Genomic DNA, 25,605 nt, shown 5'->3' with positions numbered 1-25,605 from the left:
TGTTCGCAATCAATTGGTCCGGGACACCAGCTACTCTACGAGGTAGAGGTGCATGACATGATCTTCATCATTGCAGCTGGTTTGTGTGTAATTGTGAGCTTGGACGCTTGGCCAAACTAACAAGCCTACTGTGTCATGATCAAATGTATGAGAGATTGTTGGTAGCCTCATGGCTTGGCACATTAAGAAGGCCTGCTGCCAGCTGATATTCAGCAAAGAAAGCCTTTTGATATATGCCATGTCAGCAGAGCTTTCGTTCTCCATCATTCACCCCCTCAAAGGCCATTCATGGGCACTCTTTACATCCACAAGAGCTTCAACAATTCATACCTGGGGTTGCCACAACCTATTTTTTCACTTTAGCAGACAATAAGTCCCCCGAGATGTCACACTTCTCCACCATAGCTCTCCTGCATATAAAACCTTGAATTCTCATGTCTCAAAATGGATCAGGGCAGAGAGGAACTGGAGAGTGTGTCATGCTCAGAACAGATCATCCCGAATCACAACAAGCAGGTTTGAAAGATGGGCAGTAGGCAAAAGAGGAGCAGAATGATGCAGACGGCAGTAGTATGCTGGAAATACAGCCTGCTGCATGCTCTGGAGATACTGACAACTGATGAAGCATGATGCAGCAAGGCCATAAAGCAACATCTTTCTACTTCAAAGGCCCTCAACTATATATATGGACAGAGATCATTTATAGTTTGAGAGGTGCATGAGACAGATTGCCGGGTGACTTAAATTACATGAGCAGGAGGTGAAAACGCTTCTATCATCCAGGTCACACACATTGACTTTTTGACCATGTTGACCATACATTGACTTTCCTGACCAGAAGCTTCCAAAGTACAATGACCTTGCATTCATAGGTATTGATTATTAGATCTGTTTATCTTTTCCAGGTCTGTGTTTGCTGTCCAATAGTGAATTTATGGTGAGTTTAACCTACTGGGTGTATTGGCCAGAATGCCAATAGCTGCAAAGTTTGGATTTGTTGAATGCGATTGTGGATCAATCTGGAACAGTAGTGAGAGTAGGTTTCTTTCCAAGTCTCACAGCAGTAAACCACAATGTAGTGTTCAAAACCATGGAGGAATATACCAGACCTGTGCACAGCAGTTACAGCAAGGTATGTAAGCAGAGATTGGCTCAGGAGTCAGCATGCAGTTCAATCTGCATCACCCATTCCATCCTCAATGTATTGAAAGTAGACGTTGCATTTGCTAACAGTGAGCACAATCTTTAGTAACCCCTTGCAGGTTGCATTTAGTAGCATCAAAATCAACTCCTTAGTAACCATGGATAAACAATCCAGGGGTTTATGTTTGGCTGGTATTTGCATTTAGCCTTCTCACCCAGCAGCCAAAACCTCTCCAGCAGCACCCAGATACAAACCAAGGCACCATAGCCACTAGACCCGAAGTTAAGAAGCAGGTTTAACTAGAACAGTCATCCTGGTAGAAGCATCTAGTAAAAAGCTGAGCGCCCTTTGCCAATGAGCAAGGATCTTGAACTATTAATCTGCTTGAAAACAGTCAAAGCAACTTCTCTTTAATTTTCAAGGTTGAAAAGCATAGCTTGTGTATGATAATACCTTCAACACATTTGAATCAAAAGAAAACTATGTCCCAAACTACCTGAAATCAATCTCAGCAACACCTGTCGTTTGCTGCCTTGCATAAAGCACATCTTCCTGCGTGAAAAAATCAACATATATTACAATTTTCTGTTTCTCCTTATATAGTTCATTCAAGATTGAACTTCTGACTTCAGAAACCTTAGATAACAAAGGTGCATGTGAAAGGTGGCCAGACACATAAACTTATTGATTTCTTAAAAGACAGCTATCTATGTGCTAGTCACAGCTCAATGGAAAATGATATCATCATCTTTTGTACAAGCAATCCATGTTGCTTGCAGTCATATGGGAAGCTGTGGCAGGATGGTTATCTACCACTTGGAACAAATTGCACTCAGCTTATCTGAGGATACACTAGCTTTGTATAGAAAACACAGTCTATGAACCACACGATTAAAGTGCAGTCCAATAGCCATGTCTCTCAATGGAGTGAGCTGAAGGAAGCTGAATGGATGTGTCATACTTTGATGGATCCCAAGGTCAAGTAACCACCAAGAACTCAAAGCTTGATGGAGAAACACAGTCAATCAGCTGCACAGCTGATATAGGCAGAAAATGCAGTAGACATGGGTAGTTGCATCTCAGTGCAGCGATGGTAGCAGTCCTGGCAGCAAACGCAGAAGTGTAGGTTCTCCATCAGCAGCAACCAGCAACGTACAGCTTTGTGTCCATTCTGGGCAGCAGGATGAGGGTGTAGACCAGCAGAATGCCATAGCATAATGTCTCTGGAGCAGTCACCAAGACTCCAATCTTGTGTTTGAAGAAGCAGTGACTCATACCTGGCAACAGCAGTTACCTGGTCTCCTTGAGCTGTCGTGGGATGAAGAAGCTGAAAACACAAGCTCCAAGGATGACAAAGGCCAAGGAAGAGAAAATAGCTATGGCTATGGTGAAGATAGTGATGACCTGCCCATGATTCCCTCAAAACTTTTGGAGCCAGTTTTCGTATGAAATCTTCTAAAATCTCATCTTTGAATTGATTGTCTCAAGTTTTGGTTTGGATTTGTGTAAGTGCCAAAGAGATTAGTCAATAATTATGAGATTATCTTAGGCTAAGATCTTTCTTAGATTAAAGTATTACTTAATAAGTGCATATATTGATAGGTGTTCTTATCTGTCATGCAGCTGCTCCATGGCTTGCACCATTTGGACAACCTGCTATCACTATTCAGACATTACAATGTAGGACACTTTCAATGTTCAGGATGGGACCTCAAGAAGACTAACATTCTTGCTAGTGGCCTTGTGGCTCTTTTGGCTATGCATAACAGATTTGCATGTTGGCCAACTGGTCATTTGTATATCTGTAGGATATCTCATCATGGATAAACATGAGATAAAACAAGAAAATAAGTAGTAAAAGGATCTTTCTATGAATGTTCACAAAGAGCTTGCATCTATCCTAAAAGATGCTCAGCTTGATTTTTCTTTTTGTGCCTCGTCTCGATGGGACTGAGCCCTCCTTCCCTTCCTCATTGATGGTTCTCTCACTTGAAGCCTCTTGTCGTTGGTGGGCTTGGGGTGGAGCTTCCCTCTTTTCGGGTGACGGCACTGGCGATCTATGGGCTGGTGAGTGCTTGGGGGTTTCTTCTACCACTTCTTGTCTTTCCAAGTCCCCAATGACCTCCTTGATGATGGCAATGAGCACACCTCCAAAACCTGTGTTGGAATCTATGTTCACAAGGAGCTTGCCAACTGGCCACTTTAATTTCAGAGGCCAATGTGACCTATGAAATTAGAAGGGAAATACAACTAATCCATAGTATATCTCATCATGGATAAACATAAGCTAAAACAAGAAAATGAGTACTAAAAGGATCTTTCTATGAATTTTCACAAAGAGCTTGCATCTATCCTAAAAGATCCAATCTATGTTCACAAGAACCTCATAGCTCTCTTACTATCCTAAAAGATCCAACTTAGGATTACAGTGAAGAGATTTTAACATACCTATGATATTTTATACAAATGTGAGTCTCCACAAGAATGCACTTCAGTGATGGAAAATCACCTCAAGTGGTCCTCTACTAGTGCTTTGTAGGGCTGGTTGAGCATATGTTGGAAGTGTCGCTTTGACAAAGTCTATAAATATCCACGACCTCCTACCTTGTGCATCAGCCACTACTCTTTGGGGTCAAGGAAATGAATGTTTATGGAAGCAAAGTTTGAAGATGTAGAGCCCCAAGCATCTCTAATAAGAAATGCCATGATCTTATGCAGGAAACCCATGTGAAAAAGTCAATGATATCATCCTTGAATCTAGCATAGGTAAGGTTTCCGACTTTTTTATTTTTCTCTCAGATTGTCTCCATCTCCAGTTAGCATCTCTAATGTATATTGTCTCAGATGTCTCTCAAGAGTCTCTCCCCAAGCTCACGCATAGAGGTCCACAGCTAACCCGTAGGATAGTTCTTCCCAAGTGACATGTAAATCCATTCACCCTAATTGATAATGAGTAATTAGAGAAGGCACTCTTTGTAGACTGTCACCTATGTGAAACTGAGGCCAGACAAATTCAAGCACCATATGTACTATTCATCCCAAAGCTAGGAGAAGTGTTAGTAAGCCTAGGATGCACAAAAATATGATAAGCCCCACATTTTAAGTAAGAGGATCACCTTGTGGATCAAATGTGTGGGCCCACTTAGTCCAATACTCTCAGCCTACCTTTACCATGTTGGCTTAAGATAGTACCCTTAGCATACCAGTATTTAGCCATAGCAAGCAATCTATCTCCAACTAGAGCCAGTAGCTACTGACCTACACAAGATCCCCTGGTTGGGCTTATACATACCATGCCTTTTTGTTAGCAGACATGCTATTCGTTTTCCTCTTCTATGTCAATATTATGATTGTGAAACTCTCCCAGATTCTGGCGAGGACATTTGGAGCTCAAGCATTCTCTGTGTCCATCAGATTCTGGCAAGGACATTTGGAGCTCAAGCACTCTAGTGTCCATCAGTACTTTGATGTCCATCCACAGCACATTAGATCGAGGCACACCATCCATATGGGCATCCCGCTGATCTGCCCCTTGGCTGCTAGACATGCATTTCTGCCACCCAGCATGCCACATGGCACTCCAGCCTCTTTCCTGCATTTTGTGCCTTTTCCAGGCAAGTCAGCACATTCACCAGTAGGTCGGCCACTTTATGGCAGGCAATCAACAGTTTTTAAGCGTTCCAACCAGCATAAAAGTCTTTCATCCAGTCTTGGCATATTCCTCTATATATACCATCACCCTTCTTTGTGTTGGTTATTGTGAACAATCTCTCCTCTTCATGATGTCGTTGTCATCTTCTCCAGCCACTGTCATTTTCTCTCTCCTCTCTCCTCACACAGATCTGCTCTCTCCTACCTCTGCATCCCAGGACAAGACTGTGAGGATCATCCTGCCAAGATCGTGAGGACCATCGCACCATTGCAATTGTGAGCATCGGGAGGATCAACATGAAGGATGACATGATCGTGATGCAGATTGAGATGTGGGCCATGACTGCCCTTCTGTCCCATCTTCCATCCATTCACATTTCCCTTCCCCCTTCCTCTTCTAAGACATATGTCTAGCTCAGTTTCATGGCACCCATGTGCACTGCCCATCCTTTCCAATCTTTACCTTGACCAGAAGTTGGATGGGACCAATAACACCATTTGGACATGCAAGATCAAGGCCATCCTAGACACATTTAACCTATGGGATTTTGTTACAGTCCCTCACCCTTGGCCTACTATGGATCCCTGTAATGGTTGATCTATAGAGTCAGCAGCCCTCTCGAACAGCTCAATTCCCATACCCATTCCTTTCTCTTCGTGAATAGTTGTGATTCCATCCTTGTTCACATCAAGTGCATCTGCCACCCTTGCAAACATATGGACACAAAAAGAAGAAAAAAGGAAAGAAAATCTAATTGGGAAAGGCCTGACATCCCTTGGAATAAATTTGGGTATGGGAAGACCTAACATCTCTAGGAGAAGTGCTCAAAGAAGAAACCTCACCTTCGTCTAGGTGTAAAGGATGGAGCAAAGGAACCTACCTCATCGTCCACATCTGCTTCTCTCACAATGGGAAGACCTAACATCTCTAGGAAAAGTGCTCGAAGGAGTAACCTCACCTTCATCTAGGTGGGAAGGATGGAGCAAAGAAGCCTACCTCATCATCCACATCTGCTTCCACCATTATAACCGAATCTATCTTCCTTCAAATTCATGAAGTGGGGGATTCTGGGCTTGCTCATCTGTCGAGAAGCCTTGGCTTGTGGATAGGGGAACCTACTACTGTCCACCTGCTGTCCATGAAATGGTAACCCAGTCATGAACTGGTGCCTCCCATATGTGAAATGATATTGTCCATGAAGCATGACAATCCACCCACTAAGGTGCCTCAAAATAGGCTGAAAAAATGTGTGAAACAGGCTGTAAATGACTGAATCACTGCATCTAATGCATGCATAAGCCTAGAGCATGTCAAAGCTCCCATGTCTCTATTAGACTCCGACAAAGCTCACAACCAGGAGATGAAAACATAGCACGCTAAATGGTAACACCCCACCTCAGATCCTAAGAGTGCCTAGGAACCAATAAGATGCTAGAGCATGGAAGGCCTTCCGCATTGTCCTTGTGAGGACAATAGACAACCTGCAACTCGCCATCCAAAATACACTCACAGACACAATTTATTGGACCTCACTGTGCTTCATGCGAGCATGAAACATTGGTTTCTTGACAAGAGCCAGAGCACTCTAATTGTTCATCCAAATAAGAGTAGGTCCAGCCTATAGGAATCCAATCTCTGGAAGCATATAGCTAAGCCACACTCCCTCCCAACGTGTAGAGCACAAGGCTTAATACCCCACCTCTGTTGATGAAAGACCAATGATAGGCTGCTTCTTACTGCTCCAAGAAATAGCTGCGGATCAAAAGGGAGAAAGCATGGATCGGTGTGTGTCAACGTCACCAATCCAATCTAAATCACTCCAATCTATAAGAGCAGCCCCTCTCCATACAGAATCCCATAGCAACGGGTCCCCTGTAGATACTCCAACACACATAGAGCAGCCCACTAGTGAGCAAGAAGGGGAGTCTTCATGAAAGAAGACAATGATGCCACAATAAAAGAGATGTTGAGGCATGCATGGATGAACCATATCAAAGACCTAACCAACCATTGATAGCAAGGTGCATCCACTAATGCTGAATCACTTGCATATGAAAGTTTGGCCTCAGGGTCCATGGGGGCAAGAAATAGGTTTGCATGCAAGTTTACCAAACTCCATAAGCAACCCAAAGATGTACCAATGTTAAGAAAATAAAATTGCCCTATGCTTATTGGTAAACCTCAAGACCAAGAAAGAAATGGAGAAGGCTAAGATCTATCATACCAAACTCTTGGGGTAGGATCCTTCATGTATGCTCCACCTCTTGCATATGGCTACTTGTCAAGACCAAATCATCCACATAAAGAGTGATGAGAACACATTCTCCATGCTCCAACCAAAAGTAAAGGTTGGGATCATGATCAATTCCTAAAGCCATGCTAAAGAAAGAAGCACCCAATCCACTAATATCAAACCCTAGGCGCTTGCATAAGACCATAGAGAGCATTTCCCGAGCAATACACAAAATCCTCTTTGCCTAGCATAGTCAAACCTCAAGAGTGATCCAAATAGATGTCCTCCTTTAGGATGTCTTTGAGGAATAGGGACTTCATGTGCATCTAATGCACGGGTCAATAGTGATGGGCTGCAAGGGAGAGAATAGACTGAATGGTAGACATCAGGGCCGTTATGGCAAAATTCTTCACATAATCCAAGCCAAGCTTCTAAGTGAATTCGCCCTTTGGTAGCAAACCTCGTCCCATCTATCAAATACTAAGTCTTTTTGACATGCCAATGATCTCCTGCCTCAAGGGACGCGGAATCAAATTCCATGTTTCACTCCCCTAAACAAAATCAAGCTCCTCTTACATAGCAAAACACCAAGTGCCATGTGCAAGAGCCTCCGAAAGAGAGGTAGGCTCACGACCCTCCAATATCCTGGTCATAAGAGCATCATCCATACAAAGTGAATGCCATGTTGCTTTTGTAACCTGGCTGATCTCCAAGGGCCCTCCAATAACTCTTGAAAAGCAGTAACTCAAGGATCCTGCATCAACCACTTGCATGTAAAGAATAGCCTATAGTTAATAAGGGCATCAGAGAGAACAGCAAACAGGAGTTTTGAATTTTAGCATGTCCTAGTGAACATGGCCCCTTCAGAGGTGGATAACAGAAAAATGACATGAAATGAAATAAGTATCCTTAATCTCATCACAACAACCACTATGCTGCTGCAGGTACAGATATCTTAACAAGCTTCTGTGACAAGACCTGCATGCGTACCCTTATTAGTATGGGACACTTCTAATGCAGGCGAGGGTTGGTGGGAAAGAGGGCAGCCACAACACAAAGCACGAGAGGTGGAAGATGATGGTAGTGTAGGCTGTGGCAAAAGCTGGAAGCGAGGTAGAGGAGGCTAAAGGTGAGGCATTGCAGGTTGAGGAGAGAGGAAGCAAAGGGAAGGAAAGAGAAGCTGCAGTACTGTGCCAGTAGCAGCAAGAGGAGGGGGAAGACATAGCAGCTGCAATCAGAAGCAACTGTGCCAAAATGAGGGGTAGGCACAAGTAAGGTTCTGGGCTATGGTGATGCTTGCATGTAGGGTGTAACCTACAGGAAGTAAGGTAAAAAAAGGCAGCAGGGAAAAGAAGAACAGGAGTTTTAGTAAACATGGCCCCTTCAAAGGTGGATAGCCAGAAAAAAGACATGAAGTGAAATAAGTGTTATTATTGTGAGAGTACGCAACAGATGAGAAACACGAACACACAGAGAAGCAAAAAGAGAGAGAGGGAGGAAACAGAAGGAAGAATATTGCACTGATTGAAGAGAATACTGATACAATGGGGATGGACTGATCAGTCCTTGAACACAGCCCAAAGCGTCAATGAGGGCACCAGATCAGACCGATGACAATGGCAGCACCAAGCATGAAGAGTCAGAGTGTCAGAGTATGCACCTACAAAGGGAAGACTGACGACTGAAAAGTGTGTGTGTCTGCCAAGTGGAGGGTGCAGCTATAAATAGCAAAAGCACCAAAAAACTAGCTGATCTGATCTTGAAGAGGCCATAAATGCTAGGCGACCAACATTAAATGCTAGTCACTAAAGAAAATTTGCCCAAAAAAATAGGGAGGACCCTGGAAAAAACCTAGATGACAATGACAATGTCCGGCAGGTGTAGACAAACTGTGGAAAGTAGAAACTAGCCTAGGAATGCACACAGGAAGCCGGAAAATAAAAAAAATGCACCTAAACTGCCAGAGCTCCTATGTCCGTGTCAAACTCAGACAGGAGCTCACAACTGGGAGATGACAGACTGACAAAACTAACATAGGCAGGCTAACAATTAAATCTCATCACAATGAACACGTTGCTGCTGCAGGTATACAAAGCAGCAAAGGGGAAGGAAAGAGAAGCTGCAGTACTCCTGAATATAGTAGCAGTAGCAGGAGGCTGAAGAGACAACAGCTACAATCAGCAGTGCATCAAAATGAGGAGTAAGCACAGGCAAGGTTCTGGGATATAGTGATGTGTGCATGTATGGAATAGCCTGTAGGAGTAAGGGAAAAAGGGCAGCAGAGAGGACAGCAAACAGGAGTTTTAATTGTTAGCATATTTCAGTGAATATGGCCCTTCAGAGGTGGATAACCAGAAAAATGACATGAACTGAAATAAGTGTTATTAAATCTCATCACAACGAGCACTTTGCTGCTTCAGGTACAAATATCTTTACGAGCTTCTTTAACACCAATTGCATGCACACCCTAATAAGTATGGGGCAATTGTAATAGTACCTGACTTGGTGTATAGTCAGGCTTTGCCAACCGCAAAACATTCTCCAAAAAGAAATATGTACAATCAGGAAGTTGTAGCTCATTTCCCCTAAGATATGCAGCCTGGATCAAAATTACAGTAGTAGTTATAGCTTGAAGCCAGAAATATTACTCAGCAATGGATCCACACTTTAAAACAAGCACCTGAATGGCAGGATCCCTCCAGATGTTTTGAATTTTGGCAGCAACATCCTCAGTCAAAGCAGGGAAATCAGCTGTATTTTCAATTTCAGCGAGGGTATCTCCAAATTCCTATCCAATAGACAATGGCAACTAAGTGAAAATTAAAAAACAGAGAAAGCATATGAATGTCTAAAAGGAAAAAAGCAATAGGTTTTTGAAACCAATAATGACACATTCTGCAACATCTTGAATGTAACCATTCTATTTCAACCATGATTGAAAAAACTGAAAAGCTGGCAAAGTGGATGGAGCTTCTTCCTTTCTTACTTGTAGTGTTGTTCATCAGACTTAAAAATGCAGTTGCTGCTTCATCAGACTTAAAAAAGCAATCGCTTCTTGTGAGATGGTCTTAGAAATTTAACTCAAAGTATTGTTTCATCCCCATGTGCAATATGCCTCTTCTGATGACCACAGGAGGTTGACAAACTTGAAAAATGGTGAAGTTTGTATCTCTAAACACGGTATCCTCTTTTCTGACATAAAATAACTGTAATCTGTAATTCTTTAGAGTTCTGCAACCTTCAACTGTCTAGACACAATGTGCCAATGTGTTTCAGTGATCACAAATTTTAGAGCCATTATGAAAAGATTTTCTAATATAAGCAGAATGATTCTGAAAAGAACAGACAGCTGCCTGGTCACTGCTCAGATTGAATTACCACCACCCCTTTGCCTGTTGCCAACTTGCAGCCTCTCTCCTCATGTGTGATGCCTGTTCCCCCTTGGCTTGCCTTCTTCGCACCATCATCTGTGCAGCCTGCTGTTTGGCAGATGCACCCTCAATTCTCCCCCTGCCACCTCCACCCTCCTTTCCTTTTCCTATAGAAAAAATTTCCCCACAACTATCCTTTTCTCCTCTTTTTCCTACCACTCTTTTCTTCTCTGCTTCTCCCCTATCACTCTTTCCCCCCTTACACTCTTCTCTTCTTAGCTCTGTTTTCTCCTCTTTTTCCTTACCTCTTTGGCCACCTCTGCTTCTTCATGCTGCTCTGTCCCTCCTCTCCTCTTAACTCACTGTTGCAACCCTAGCCTCTTCTTTTCACCACTCAATGCAGGGAAGTTACCACATCTACAGTTTGATATTAAGTTCTTGGTATGATGACCTAGAGTCACAAGCAGGAGTCTCCTTATATGCTCCCAATCTCCCAGTCTACCAAGCCATATTTTCAGAGCAACAAACTGCCAATCTAAAGGAGTCCTCTGAGGGGCTTCAGTTCATTGCCTTGTTGGTTGGACTGTATGTCACCCTCCATTTTGAACAGAGCTGTGTCCAACACAATCTCTGTGTAGGAGATTGTGATATCCCAAGCAGCCACCCTGTAGACACAGAAGTCATCCTAAAACAATCATCTATCTCCATGATCTCTAGCATGACTATGACTCACAAGTTGTATGCAGGCCTAATGATGGAGTCCTTTGACAGGATGCACAAGGTTATGTGATTAGTTGGACATGCATAAGAATAGGCAAGTGGATATGCACACCCTGTTGCAAAGGATGTGGCAAGGATGTACCGAGAGGTGAAATGGTGGGAAACATTTGTAACCTCATTTGTAGCAGATAGCTATAAAGGTGCTTTCTCAAGGAACTTGTGTATCTCCATGTGATTGCAGTACCTTCTCTTTGATACATACAAAGAGAAACAAGTTACTTCCAAAGTATATGGAGAAACTTCTTTATATCCACATGAACCATCACCTTGTCTATAGGAGCAAACAAAGAGGATGGGAGAAGGTTGAGGCCGCTTTGGAAATGATTAATAAGGAAAAGGATGATTATTGGTTTCTTGCATTTCAAAAGTTGCAAGAGGACCTGAAAGAGTTGGACATTGCAAATCCAACAGTAACCAGTGCTTTTTTGTTGAGCAAGGAGAGGATGATGATGAGGATGAGGATGAGGATGAGGGCATTGAGGAAGAGGACAAGGAAGGTGCATCTTGTCTAAGATCAATATTTGTCATCTTTTTCCCATATAGTTTGCTTCAGCCTTCTGCTACAATTTGGACTCTAAACTCTACCGTTATGCAACCCTTTGCCTTTTATGGCAGTCTTTTTTTTACCTATCTATCCTTTTTTGAATTTCTTTCACTTGTAAGCAGTAGCCATTGGTGCTTCAATTGTGTCTAGACTCAAATTATTAAAAATGAGAATATGACTGTTTTGGTCTATCAATGTTGTATCTAGATCAGGTCATTCACTCTTGCAAGAGCAAATATACCATAGCTATAGTCAAGTTGATGCAGGGTCTTATGCCTAAATTTCACTCCCAACTCCAACACTATGACCTTGCATCTGAGCATTGGGCACATCTACTCAACCGCTATGCAGCTCATGATCTTAACCGATGTATCAACCTTGACCATGAGCTCCAAGAATTCAAAATCGCTGAGAGGGATGATTTAACTGTCAAGTTGCCCAAGTATCGACAATTCCTCTTGCTGAGTTCACCACAACTAGCTTACCCAAGTCAGCTGACAGTCAAGTCACTTTGTTCATGAACAAACTACCAAACAAATATTTCAATTTCATCCAACAAGTTATCTCACAACCCCAGTTATCCAACTTCTATGAGTTTAAACATAAACTTTGCATTTCGCAAGGTTGTTCAATCAATTTTATAAGAAACCCCAATTGTCATATTTAGGCAGGGCCTTGACTTCCCAAAAGATGAAGCAAGGTGGTGGAAAGAACAATACCGAGACTAAGTTGGGTAGTGAGGAGCAAAGTAACTCCCCTCTAGGATTGAAACCACATTGGCAAAATATCCCCAAAAGGAATATGTACTATCAACATTGTCAAAAGGCTGGTCATTTTAACGATGAGTGTCGCTCAAATGCCAAGGGCACTCCACCTAAGACTAGACCCTCTTCCCCACCTATGAACTTGAGTGAATGAGGCGAGGGCACTTCTACCCCACCTCCATAGCTAAGAAGGGGCCGTCCTCCACCCCAGCAGGGTAGATCTGCTGGTCACATCATATCTTGACCATCTACCCCCATTACACCTAAGGAGTTATTAGATTGGTCCACCAACACTACTACTTTGGGCTTTGGTGCTTGAGCACTCCTTGTCTCCCTTGCTCAACCCTCTTCCCCACCTATGAACTCAAGCATATGAGGTGAGAGAAATTCTATCCCACCTCCACAACCGAGAGGGGGTCATCCTCCACCCCAACATGGTAGATCTACTAGTCACATTGCAATTGGACTATCTATCCCCATTACACTTGAGGGTTTATTAGATTAGTCTAGCAATGCTACTACTTTGGACTTTGGTCCTCAAGCACTCCTAGTCTCCCTTGAGGATGGACTTGATGAGTCCCCTTCTCTTTCCGAGTTACCCTCTCCATTGAGTGTGCAGCTAGAAGTAGTTAAGGCCACTTTCCCTAGAGACTCTTCAGTCCAACCAACGGATCATGGAGCCTACCTCCAATTCAAATATTAGTGATACCAACTGCAGTCCTACCACCTTCCCTACCTATGTATCATTTGATTCTTGCAAGGCACACTCTAGTCTGTATTCTCTCTTCCACTACACATCGATACTCTTACTTTCCTCCATCTTTAGCATGCCTACCTTTTGGTAGCAAGAATGCCTTCAAACCCAACACAAATCACCCACAAGCACTTTTCATGAAGTTGAGATATACATGTTTTATGGTCTTATGTAGTATTTTGCTCCTTACTTGTATTTTTAAGTTGGCACTAACCTATACAGGACCTACTAGTTTGATTGAAGCAGAGATTTGGATCGTATGGCACTCCTTACCTTGGTTGTCCTTCCCTGATGGGACTTCACACTTTAGACCAGCATGGAGACGCCTTCTTCGAAGGCTGAGTTCTTGCCTTCTGTGGATGTTGTACAAGGCTCCTTTGCCTATGCATGCCATCACTCTTTATGGACAAATCCAACAAATGAAGTTTGAGCCTAAGGATACTATTCAGTATTTCTTACTTCATGTCACACAGATATAAAATCAACTTCGATATATGCAATCCGTCCTTCTAGAGGCTCTTCTTGTGGGGATTGTGCTCTACAAGCTCCCTCCCAAGTTTGATGGAGTGGCCAATGCTTTGCATGCTCAAGCGTCGTCGACACTTGTCAATTTTCTACAAACATCCTTGATGTTTCTTGAGCATGAAACCTCTTTGTGTTTGCAAGGGAGACTTCCATCCTAGTCTAGTGGTTCCAAAGAGGCCTTTACAGCTTTAAAGAGGGGCAACAGGAAGAAGTCGAAGGCCCAATGTTACTCTTGTGGTAAGAATGGACATTTGTGCAAGGATTGCAAAAAGTTAACGGCTTCGAGGAAGAAGAAGAAGCAAGATTCAGGCTCCTTCGCTGAGTCGTTCTCTTCCTTAGACTCTAACGCGGATCCTCTAACCAAGGCCAAGACCAAGGTGCGGAAGGGATCCGCTACTTTGGACCTACAGAAGGGCTTGGCTGCACCTTCCTCTGTTGCTTTCTATTACAGGTGATGCAATCATTCCTCACAACTCTCCAATGCCAAAGAGGGGGTGTGAGAGGATAGTGAGGTGGGGCAAGCTAACCTCATCCATACATGCATATAGGTGTACGGGTGATGCAATCATTCCTCACAACTCTCCAATGCCAAAGAGGGGGTGTGAGAGGGTAGTGAGGTGGGGCAGGCTAACCTCATCCATACATGCATACAGGTGCACAAGTTCCAGAGAGGGATGTCCTTGATGCATCGATCGAAGTTTGGTAGGTTCAAATCTTGGAGCCAAGATTGATATCCAAGCTCATGATGGGCTATTACTTGACACAGAGTGGGATTGGCTCCTAGTCCGAGCTCACACAAGGGGATACTTTGGCGGTCTTGGCCAAAGGCAGGGAATCCATGGTCATGTATGTTCAGAGATATTTTTGACAAGATAGTCTTGCATGCTACTGCGAGACATTCTTGACAAACACAAAGATTTATTATGACTCCTCTCTATTTTTAGAAGCTGATACAATCGACATCGACATTGAGTTCTCTCCAAGGCACCTTAATGGTGGCTTGATCACCCACTGTTTGGGTATCCATGGTTCTCATCTTGTGATTCTTTGTTGTATGGACTATTATTAGCCTTTATCACTATATCATTGTATTGTATTAGATCACCCATGTCTAAGAGAGGGTGTTAGTAGCAGTCTAGATAGCTCATGTGTGAGTCTGTGTTATACCGGGTATGGCTATCATAAGGACATGTATTTTTTAAACCTCACTTAACATGTCGATTAATTTTTAATCACATGGTAAATGTTGCACATGTGAGGTGTAACTGTGATTAGAGTAAATTTATGAGCTCGAGATCCGAGGAAATCATACAATATCAAAGGCAAAAGTTGCTATAAGTTATGCCGCGCACGTACTTGGTGGTATTTGGTGCCAGTTGTTCACCTAGATCATTCATTAGGCCATAAGTGTCAGTTGGTGACACTAGAGAAGTGGCGTTTAATGGTATGGTCAAAGATGGCTTAGAGACACTCGGAGAATGGAAGTTGCCTAACCAATTCAATTATTGGCCAGTCCGATTATTTTTCAAGGCATCGAAATAATTACTAGATTAATTTTCTATATTTAAAGACTGAAATTTAATATTTAATTATAGATAATACTGAAAACCCTAATCTGCACAGCAAAAATTAGGGTTTAGCAACAGCCTCGAGAAATGTGCTAGAAATTGAAAGCTCGAAGACTTGGGTTCAATAGGGCTGAAGTTGTTTTTAGCCTATTCAAGTGGAGGGAGCAACAAATAATTGAATTTTGGGCATTTTCTATCTCCATCAAAGCGAGTAAAGGCCAATTGATTACCCGAATCAAGGGGCAAATTAGATTAAAGACTTGCTAATCATTTTGAACAGCAAGGGGAGTTGGAATACCGAAAGGGATTGGGAGAATCCCATTGTACATCAACTTCTTCTTTAATTAAGTTGAATAAATACCGAAAGGGGCGCCATTTTTGGGGCCAACAAGGTGTCCAATGTCTGTCAGATGGGAGAGGATCGAGGTGCAGCTGAAGTGCAGTAGACAGTGTGAGAGTGAGAGACAGAGTTGAGCACGATACCCAATGCAATAGTACTGAATAGTGTGTTAACTGAAAGTACAAATGATAACCCTTATACCTTAGAGTTATAAGGGGCTGTTCACACCCGAACACAGTAAGTGCCCGTAAGTATGCACCACAAGCACATACAAAATAGTACACATAATCTGGGGGAAAAAACCTCTCCTACCGAGAGTAAAAAGTGCCCCAGTGTCCTAGTGATCACCCGCACACTCCCGTATGAGCGTAGGCGTAAGTAAGGCGTGTGAGATACCCAACAAACCCCCCTGGAGTGAAGAGTGATCAAGTGTACAAGGATCATCCGCCACCAAAGGGCGTCAAATTCAAAGCATCGCGAAATGCTTCAAATTTGTCTCGTGGAAGAGCTTTGGTGAAGATGTCTGCCACATTGCTGGTGGTAGGACAGTAGACAAGGCTGATATCACCTGCATGTAGCCTCTCTCTGACAAAATGGTAGTGAATCTCTGTGTGTTTCGTGCAAGCATGAAACACAGGGTTCCGTGCCACTGCAATGGCACTCTGACTGTCAGTATATAAAGGAGTAGGCTCCGTAACAGATACATCCAAATCAGCAAGTAAGCGTCTAAGCCATACGCACTCAACTGCAGTAGTGAAGGCTGCCTTGTACTCAGCTTCACATGACGACGTGGCAACAGTGGATTGTTTCTTGCTAAGCCAAGAAATGCATGACGAGCCAAGAAAGAAACAATTGCCACTAGTGGAGTGACGAGTATCAAAATCACCAGCCCAATCAGAGTCACTGTAAGCATGTAACTGCAGTGGTCCCCCCTTGGCATAAAGCAATCCAAGAGCTCTAGTACCCTGCAAGTAACGAAACACACGCTTCACAGCTTGCCAATGCGACATACGAGGCTGATGCATGTACCTGCTCAAAACTGAAACGGCAAACTGTATGTCTGGCCGAGTGTGGCATAAATAGATGAGACATCCCACTGCTGGAGCATAAGTATGGATATCAAACAAATCACTGTCATCATGTAATGACAGTTTGAGCCCAGGTTCCATGGGTGTACAAACTGGCTTGCAATCCTGTAAGCCAAACTTCTCAAGAAGTTGCCCAATGTACCTTGACTGACATAATCCAATGCCTCTAGCATCATGTACAAACTGGATGCCCAAGTAATAGTGCAAAATACCCAAGTCAGACATGTCAAAAGTTTGCTGTAAATTATTTTTGAATGCTGAAATCTGATCAGCACGTGTTCCAGTGAGCAAAAGGTCGTCTACATATAGACACAAAATCAGCATGGATCCCCCCTCTTTATGTACATAAAGGGTAGACTCAGATGGGCTGTTTACAAACCCCTGACTAAGCAAGAAGGCATCTATCTTTGCGTACCAAGCTCGTGGAGCTTGTTTCAAACCATATAGAGCTTTTTTCAGCTTGCATACTAAATTTTCTGAGCCTTCAACTGCAAAACCAATGGGCTGCTGTACATACACTTCTTCCTGAAGTTCCCCATGTAAGAATGCAGTTTTTATATCCAGCTGATGCACTTTCCAACCAAAATGTGCAGCCAAGGCAATCATAGACCGAATGGTCGTCATACGGGAGGTAGGAGCAAAGGTCTCCTCATAGTCAATGCCCTTTTTCTGTGCGTAGCCTTTAGCTACCAGCCGTGCCTTGTACTTATCTATGGATCCATCTGCATTCCTTTTCAATTTGTAGACCCATTTCGTACCAATGGCACGCTTGCCAACTGGCAAAGACACCAAATCCCAAGTATGATTCTTATGAATAGAATCCAATTCAGCTTGCATGGCTGCCATCCAATGCACACCATGTCGTGCATCTTCAAAACATTCAGGCTCCTCATTATCATGAGTACATGCTGCCATAACAAACTCCATGGAATGTGCTGAATCATGCAGTCGAGTTTGCCTTCGAGTACGACCAGCCAAGGGTGTTTCCAAATGACTATCTCTCATAGTCTGCGTGTACCATCTAGGCACCTGTCTTGCTTCCTGACTGTGTACAAGTTCCTGCTGAATTTCAGTTTCAGCAATGTGCTGATTTACTGCATGTTCCATAGGAGCAGTTGGCTGAACATTAGGTTCATTTTCTGAAGTACCAGCTGAATCACCAAATGTGATGGGCAGCAGCCCTTCAAAGACATCACGGGCAGCCTGATATGTATCAAAACCAGCCAAGGATAATTCTGATTTTTCATCAAATACAACATCCCTGCTGACAAAAACCTTCTTGGTCACGGGATCATAGAGTCTGTAGCCTTTGCTTTCGCTGCTATATCCCATAAAGATGCATTTTACAGCCTTGTTGTCCAACTTCTTTCGAAGTACCTGTGGAATATGGGCATATGCAAGACACCCAAAAGTACGGAAGTGGCCAACAGAAGGTTTGCGGCTGTGCCAAGCCTCAAAAGGTGTGACGGTTTTCAAGGCCTTGGTAGGGCATCTGTTCAAAATGTGGCAAGCGCTCATGACGGCTTCCATCCAAAAACTATGAGGCAAACTCTTTGCCTTCAGCATACATCTGGCCATCTCCATGAGTGACCGATTTTTCCTCTCTGCTACCCCATTCTGCTGTGGAGTATATGCAGTAGTTTACTGATGGATAATGCCCTTCTGCTGCAAATAAGAATTCAGCATAGAGGACATGTATTCCCCCCCTCGGTCCGAACGGAGAGTCTTAATCTTGCAACCAGACTGAGTTTCCACAAGTGCACTGAAAGCCAAAAATGCATCATACACTTCTGACTTCTTTTTCAAGCAGTAGACCCAGCAAAAACGTGTAAAGTCATCAATAAATGTTACAAAATAGTAACAACCACCCAATGACTGTGTCTGCATGGGCCCACAAACATCCGAATGCACAAGCTGCAATCTGGCTGTTGCTCTAAAAGCAACATCACGGGGAAAAGAGAAACGATGCATTTTCCCCAAAATGCAACCCTCGCATAAATGCTCAGGAGGTCTCTCCAAGAGAGGTAATCCATCCAACATCTGAGTACGCTGTAATAGCATCAAGCTGCCATAGTTTACATGCCCCAAACGAGCATGCCATAACTCTGCCTCTAACATAGCAGGAGTAAGAGTGGATGTCAAATATGCAGACTGATCTACCGAAAGAGCATCCAACTCATATAACCCATGACACAGAGAACCTGTCAAGACCAATGTCATGTGTTCCTTGTCACGGACCATGCAACGGTCATCATCAAAGGTGACCTGCAAACCACAACGTGCCATAGAAGAAATGGAAAGCAGATTCTTCTTAATGCCAGGCACATACAAAGCATCCTGTAGGCGGAGAATAGAGCCATCAATGGCTGTAAGCTGAATCTCCCCAATACCACGAACAGGGTATGATGCATTATTAGCACACTGAACAGACTTCCCAACGGGAGGTGCACCAAGAGAAGCAAACAAATCTCTACGAGATGTGATATGCCGTGAAGCACCACTGTCAAAGAACCAAGTGTCAGCATCTTCTGTAGAGCTAAATGCTCTATCAGCCCAAGAGACATCATAACTGCAAGTGTAAAAACAATAGTCCCTGTCTGCAACAAAGGACGCGGACTCACTAGCAATGGAAGGAGCTGCAGAAACAGACATCCCTGACTCCTCCTTCTTCTCTTTGGCGATGCGCTTCCTACACTCAGTGATATAGTGGCCAGGCTTCTTGCAGTAATGGCATTTTCCTTTCTTGGCTTGCGTGCCCCCCTGTTTCTGACTTGTCTGTGAAGTGCTACTACTACCAGAACTCTGCGAAGCATTTTTCCCTTGGCTGTTTTTACCCTTCTGCCTTGACATAAAAGCCTGCTCAGAGGCTATACCATCCACACCACTGTTCCGTCTAGTTTGCTCCTCCTCTAGAAGCAAACTGACAAGCTGAATGAAAGTGATGGGCTCTTTCGAAATCCTCATAGTGAGGTTCAAGGCAGTATGAAAAGCCAAGTAAGAGGGAGGCAGTGAATTCAATGTCGTAGAAAGCAGCTGCGCATCTGAGTAGTACTCATCCACATTCATGAGTTGCTCCCGCAAGTCCTGAATTTTGTTGAGATGATCCTGCATAGAATCACCCTCATTCATCTTTAGAGTCTCTAGCTCTTTCTTCAAGAAAGAGATGCGAGTCTCATTCTTTCCTGCAAACATCTGCTCCAATGTCAACCAAGCTTCTTGTGAAGAAGCTGCTGAACGAATATGAGGAATGATAGAACGCTGAACTGCCAATGCAATCAGCGACATAGCCTGTGCATCCCGTGTATCCCAAGCTTTCTGAGCTGCAGTTCTTGGGGGAAGTGGCTGAGCGGGCTGAGGTGGAGGGGGCTGAGGTTGCCCTCTTGCACGTCCTCCTGGAGGAGGAGTAGCGGGAGCCACAACTCCCGGTCGTGCTTCCTCTCCACTGACATAATCCCACAAATTTTTGGCCACTAATACATTCTTCATCATGAAAGACCAAAGGGAATAATTGTTCCCATCCAATCGGTCTTTCCTTGGACACATAGGTGAATACATCTCCTCCCTGATTTGCCATTATTTCCCAAAAGGCAATAGAGCAATGTCAATGCAGTCCGGGCTGGAAATCTGCAAATTTCCAGAAATTGCAGCAAACACAAGTCTGCAATTAATGTGCAAAGGGTACTCTGTCAAAAAAAACTGTCACTGATGCACGCTTCCCAAGGTGCAATTAGTGCTCAGCAGCACTAAAACATCAAAAGCCCCAAAATTTTCTGCCCAAAATTTCTGTCACGAATGTCTGTTACAAAAGCCCCAAAATGTGCATTCAATGTGTCACAGACAGACACAGCACGTTTCCCAATGCTGAAAACTGAACCTGCTGTTCAGCACGTTTCCCAATGCTGAACCTGAACCTGTTGCACGAACTCCTGTGTAACAGAAAAGTGCAGAATGTTACCTCTGCGTGTTGACGACGGGCACGATTCCCGAGATACTGACTGCTGGGTACAGTCGGACTGACGCACAGGTACAGGCGTGCAGGTCCAGTGACACGCGCAGGCAGGACTGGGCGCGCGCTGGGCAGAGGAGGCGGTACCCAGGACTGGGTGGTGGAGACAGGTGTCACGCTGGCAGCTGGAGCTGACGGCACAGGCTAGCTCAGCGCAGGGAGGCTGAGCAGGCAGGACTGGGCGAAGGGGCACTCTGGGCAGACACAGGGCAGAGGACTCGCTGGGCAGAAGTGGCAGCACGCAGGTACAGGTGGCGCGCTGATTGTTGGAGCTGCACGCTGGGCAGAGGAGTCGTCTGGTGCTGCGCGCTGACGGACTGAGCAGGAACAGGCGGCTGGGGCAGAACTGGCGGGGGCTGCAGACTGCAGACTGAAGACTGCTCTGAGCCGAGCTCTGATACCAAATGTCAGATGGGAGAGGATCGAGGTGCAGCTGAAGTGCAGTAGACAGTGTGAGAGTGAGAGACAGAGTTGAGCACGATACCCAATGCAATAGTACTGAATAGTGTGTTAACTGAAAGTACAAATGATAACCCTTATACCTTAGAGTTATAAGGGGCTGTTCACACCCGAACACAGTAAGTGCCCGTAAGTGTGCACCACAAGCACATACAAAATAGTACACATAATCTGGGGGAAAAAACCTCTCCTACCGAGAGTAAAAAGTGCCCCAGTGTCCTAGTGATCACCCGCACACTCCCGTATGAGCGTAGGCGTAAGTAAGGCGTGTGAGATACCCAACAAAGTCCAAGATTATATGGTAAAGTGTGCATTTCAGTTTTGTGAATTTGTTAATTGCTGTAAATAGTGCTTAATTAGGTTATTTACTACCCTATCCGAGGAGGAATACTGGTTTCATGATTCTATTGCCGGATACCACTCAATCCCTTAATTTGGTAGGCCCGAGGCACCTGATTGCAAGCCAAAGCTTTGTGCTAGTGGTGATTTTTACTCTCAGCTAAGAAATTACAATAATATATCTTCATACAATGAGATGGACTAAAGCAGTGATGATGTCTCTCAGTATGAACATTCACATGGGAATGAAGGAAATGCAATGCTTGACCTTGGACCAGGCTCAGACCATGGACAGCAAGCTGAAAATGTTGTTAGGCAAGATATACCGCCTTCAAGGCATAAGGAGACTGATGACCATCAAAGTGAAGAGGAATTTGATGAACAATTCAAGAATCGGATGAGCACAATAGCAAATCTTTTTGCTGAATTGACAAAGGATCCTCAATTTACCCGATTTTTGAATGTTCCAAAGAAAAACTACAAAGGCAAGAAGAAGAAGACTTCTTCTACACCTTCGGGATAGCAAGATGCACCAAAGATAATACCAAACCCTTCATTTGAAGGTCCCAAAGATGTTAATGAAATAAAACAGTTGGTATCTACGAGGCAAGGAATGCAAATGCAAGGCCATCATGGAAGTGCCAATCCAATGGATTTTGGACAGCCAGACATGCATGCTATGATGGGGCAACCTGGATATTTTGGTGGAAGCACGATTTTTCATGCTATGGTTGGACAAGGACAGCATACGAGAATGTATGGCACAAATCCCTATGGTATGCAGCAACCAATGCATGGTGTGAAAGGCAAGGCCCAATGTATTCGGGTATGGTTGGAAATATGCAAAACCCTATGTATAGCAGCATTGGCTTGATGCCAGGAATACAAAGTAGCATGTTTGGTACTACATTTGCACCCCGAATGCTTATGGGGCTCAAGGAATGAATGTTGGTTATGCAAATGCTCCATTTGGCGTTGGTTTTGATGTAAATTCAGCAAATGCACCCTTTTTGCAACAACCAATGTATGACAACTTAACACCCAAAGGATAAGCAAAAGACTATGATGAGGGTGGAAAAGTAGTGAAGTTTGAGTCCTTCAACGGTGTACAAGATAGGCTGAAAGCTTTGACTTTCATTCAACAGTTTGATGCAGCCTATTTAGAGGAGAACTTCACGGAGTCCTCGAAGATTTGAGAGGCAGCCACTTTCTTGAAAGGGAATGCATTACAGTGGTGATCCACTCTTTTCTATGCAAGGTAGAGCACCGTCAACGTGGGTACAATTCAAGCAAATGTTTGCATCGAATTGGTTGACAAGTACCTTTGAAGTGGACATTCTCACAGCTTGGAATAAGCTGGATGCTGAGGAATGTGCATGAGATCCGCAACTTCTTGGGTTTATGTTCTTACTACACGAACTATGCACACAGGTTTGCTGAAATTGCATCTCCATTGCATGCCTTGCAGAAGAAGGATGTGCCATTTAAATGAACATCAATGGAAATTTCAACATTTGAAAAGTTGAAGGAAAAGATGACTTCAAATCTTGTGCTTGTGTTGCCCAATCTAAGGAAGTCATTCATAGTTCAATGTGACGCATGTGGTAACAACATTGGGCTTGTTCTTATGCAGGACGGCCGAGTTGTGACTTATAAAAGTCGAATTCTCCACGGTGCAAAAAGAATTTACAGGTCTATGAGAAAGAGCTCTTGGCTGTAATTCATGCATTGTCTACGTGGAAACATTATTTATTGGGGGCTGATTTTACAGTGCAAATAGACCATCAAACTTTGAGGTACTTTCTGACGCAGACAAAGTTGTCAAAGAAGCATATAAGATGGGCAAATTTTCTCTATGTTTCATTTTTAGATTGTACATAGTAATGGTAAAAAGAATATTGTGGCTGATGCACTGTCACGTAAGCCACAAATTTCAGCCATCAGTATAGTTTATCACATTGAGTTGGATGCCATGAAAGAGCAATAAGTTATTGATTCAGACTTTGCTAATGTTTATGATCAGCTTAGCAATGGCCGAAGGCATAAACACTTTGTGCTAAGAGATGGATTTCTAATGATGCATGGACGACTGTGTGTCACAAAGCAATTAAAGGCCTAGAGTTATCACTGAAAGTCAAGCTTCTCCGTATGCAGGACACAAAGATATTGATGCCACAAGCAAGGCAGTGGAGCATTTCTTTTATTGGCCAACTTTGAGGCATGATGTAGAACAGTTTGTTAAGACATGCATCGTATCCTAGAAGGTAAAGCATGATAGGCAAAAGATGCCAGGTCTGTTGCAGCCCTTGCCTATTCCAGATAGGCCTTAGCAAAGCATTGCAATGGACGTTATTTTTGAGCTACCTAAGACACCTACAAGGAATGATGGGATATGGATTATCATTTGCAGGTTTAGCAAACAAGCCCATTTCATTTCGGTGAGGAAGAAAATAAAGACTAATCATATGGCACAATTGTTTTTGCAACACATATTTAAGTATCATGGTGTGCCAAAGTCAATCATTAGTGATCGAGACCCCCGGATGACCAGTTTATTTTGGAAGGGCTTGTTTGAGAATATGGATTCTACGCTGAAATTCTCATCATCCTTCCATCCGTGGATAGATGGTCAGTTTAAGGAAGCAAATTGCACAATGTTAAATCTTTTGGGGTGCTATGTTTCAGACTACAAGACACAATGGGAGCAATATTTGCCCTTGGTTGAGTTTTCTTACAACAACACACTGCATAGCTCTACAGGCAAAGCTCCATTCAAGGTGGTTGAGAGTGGTAAGAAGGTACCCCTATTTTGCAAACTAAGGATAAGATCCTTGAGGCTGATCGTTATGTGGAAAACTTTGCTGAAAATTACGAGACAACATAACATAACATAAGACTCACAAAGAATCTCAAAAACATTGCTAGATTATCATGTGACATGTCCATTTCTCATGAGCTCAACTCATCTGGCAAAACCAAACCATAGTATAGCGAAAACCAAGCATAAACCATGGCTGAAACATCAATGGCATCATAAGACATGTTGCTATCCACAAAACCAGCTGAGTACCACTGAATATTAATGATCATACGCTGAAAACCAATATTCGATAATCAGCCCCTGATAATCATTAACTGATGCTACACCAAGCATAACCAATGCCATACCAAGTATAATGGATGCAAATGTACAGTTTCACAGCTGCAGTGAAAACCATACCGATCTGCATACCAAACATAGGGACTAGTACACTGAATAGTGATCTCCTCGCAAACATACTGTTCAGCTACAATACCCTGAATGTATGCTGAATATCCACTACTTCTAGAGCTGTCCATTACTCAGGAGCGGAGGTGCTAGCTCCCTCACAAGCATCACGTAATACTCTCAACTTCTGCTCTGCTAAACCTAATTGAGCCCGAGTCGGCTCTAACTGGAAAGCATCAAGGTAAAGCTGCAACAACTGAGGATGGTCTGCCAAGTCATCCTCCTCCATCCATTTGGCATCCATTGGTGAATAATTCTGAAACTTCACCGAGTATCTTCTGAAACCCTTATCCCTGATCTTCCTCTCTTTGTGTGCCAAAATCTGCTCTGGTACCAGTATTTCATCAAGCTCTTCAATCTCCGGCTAAATTTCAGCAGATACATCCTCTGCCACATCTCCATGAAAAGGTCTAAGCAAGCTCATATGAAAGGCATTGTGTATCCGCCAGTGTGGAGGCAATTTCAGCCTATAGCATGCATCATTGATCCTCTCCAACACAATGGCCCATAGTATCTCATAGACAGCTTTGGATGTAATCACTCTTTGCTCTTCATCTTTTCCAGCCATGCCTTTTCAAATCACAGCAATACATAATCACCCTCTGCAAAGTGCAAAGCATGCCTATGACGGTCAACTGCTCTCTTTTGCTTATCCTGTGATCTTTGAAGCGCATACTTAACCCTCTGATAAGCTACATCCATGCTTTCCACATAGCGATCAACCTCAAAGATCTCATCTTTTGTGTGCAAAATACGGGTACTTTCTTACC

General features: G+C 43.5%; 1 protein-coding gene across 3 annotated transcripts in view; it reads right to left on the bottom strand.

Moving 5' to 3' along the window:
- Nucleotides 1-25,605, bottom strand: part of LOC148039129 (G protein alpha subunit 1) — a 74,163-nt gene that overhangs the window by 4,857 nt on the left and 43,701 nt on the right. For all 3 annotated transcript variants that reach the window (XM_087675013.1, XM_087675012.1, XM_087675011.1), the window contains 3 exons: nt 9,710-9,817; nt 9,527-9,628; nt 1,641-1,696 (listed from right to left, as the gene is read on the bottom strand). In XM_087675013.1, the coding sequence (XP_087531139.1) occupies nt 1,641-1,696; nt 9,527-9,628; nt 9,710-9,817 (266 nt within the window). The remainder of the gene's footprint in view (nt 1-1,640; nt 1,697-9,526; nt 9,629-9,709; nt 9,818-25,605) is intronic.

This window comes from Lygodium microphyllum, chromosome 3 (assembly GCF_053477565.2).
Source record: "Lygodium microphyllum isolate KBCC chromosome 3, Lygodium_microphyllum_v1.1.10, whole genome shotgun sequence".
In the NCBI taxonomy this organism is placed as follows: Eukaryota; Viridiplantae; Streptophyta; class Polypodiopsida; order Schizaeales; family Lygodiaceae; genus Lygodium; species Lygodium microphyllum.
The sequence above is the reverse complement of the archived record's forward strand: the minus strand, read 5'-3'. Positions and strand labels throughout refer to the sequence as shown.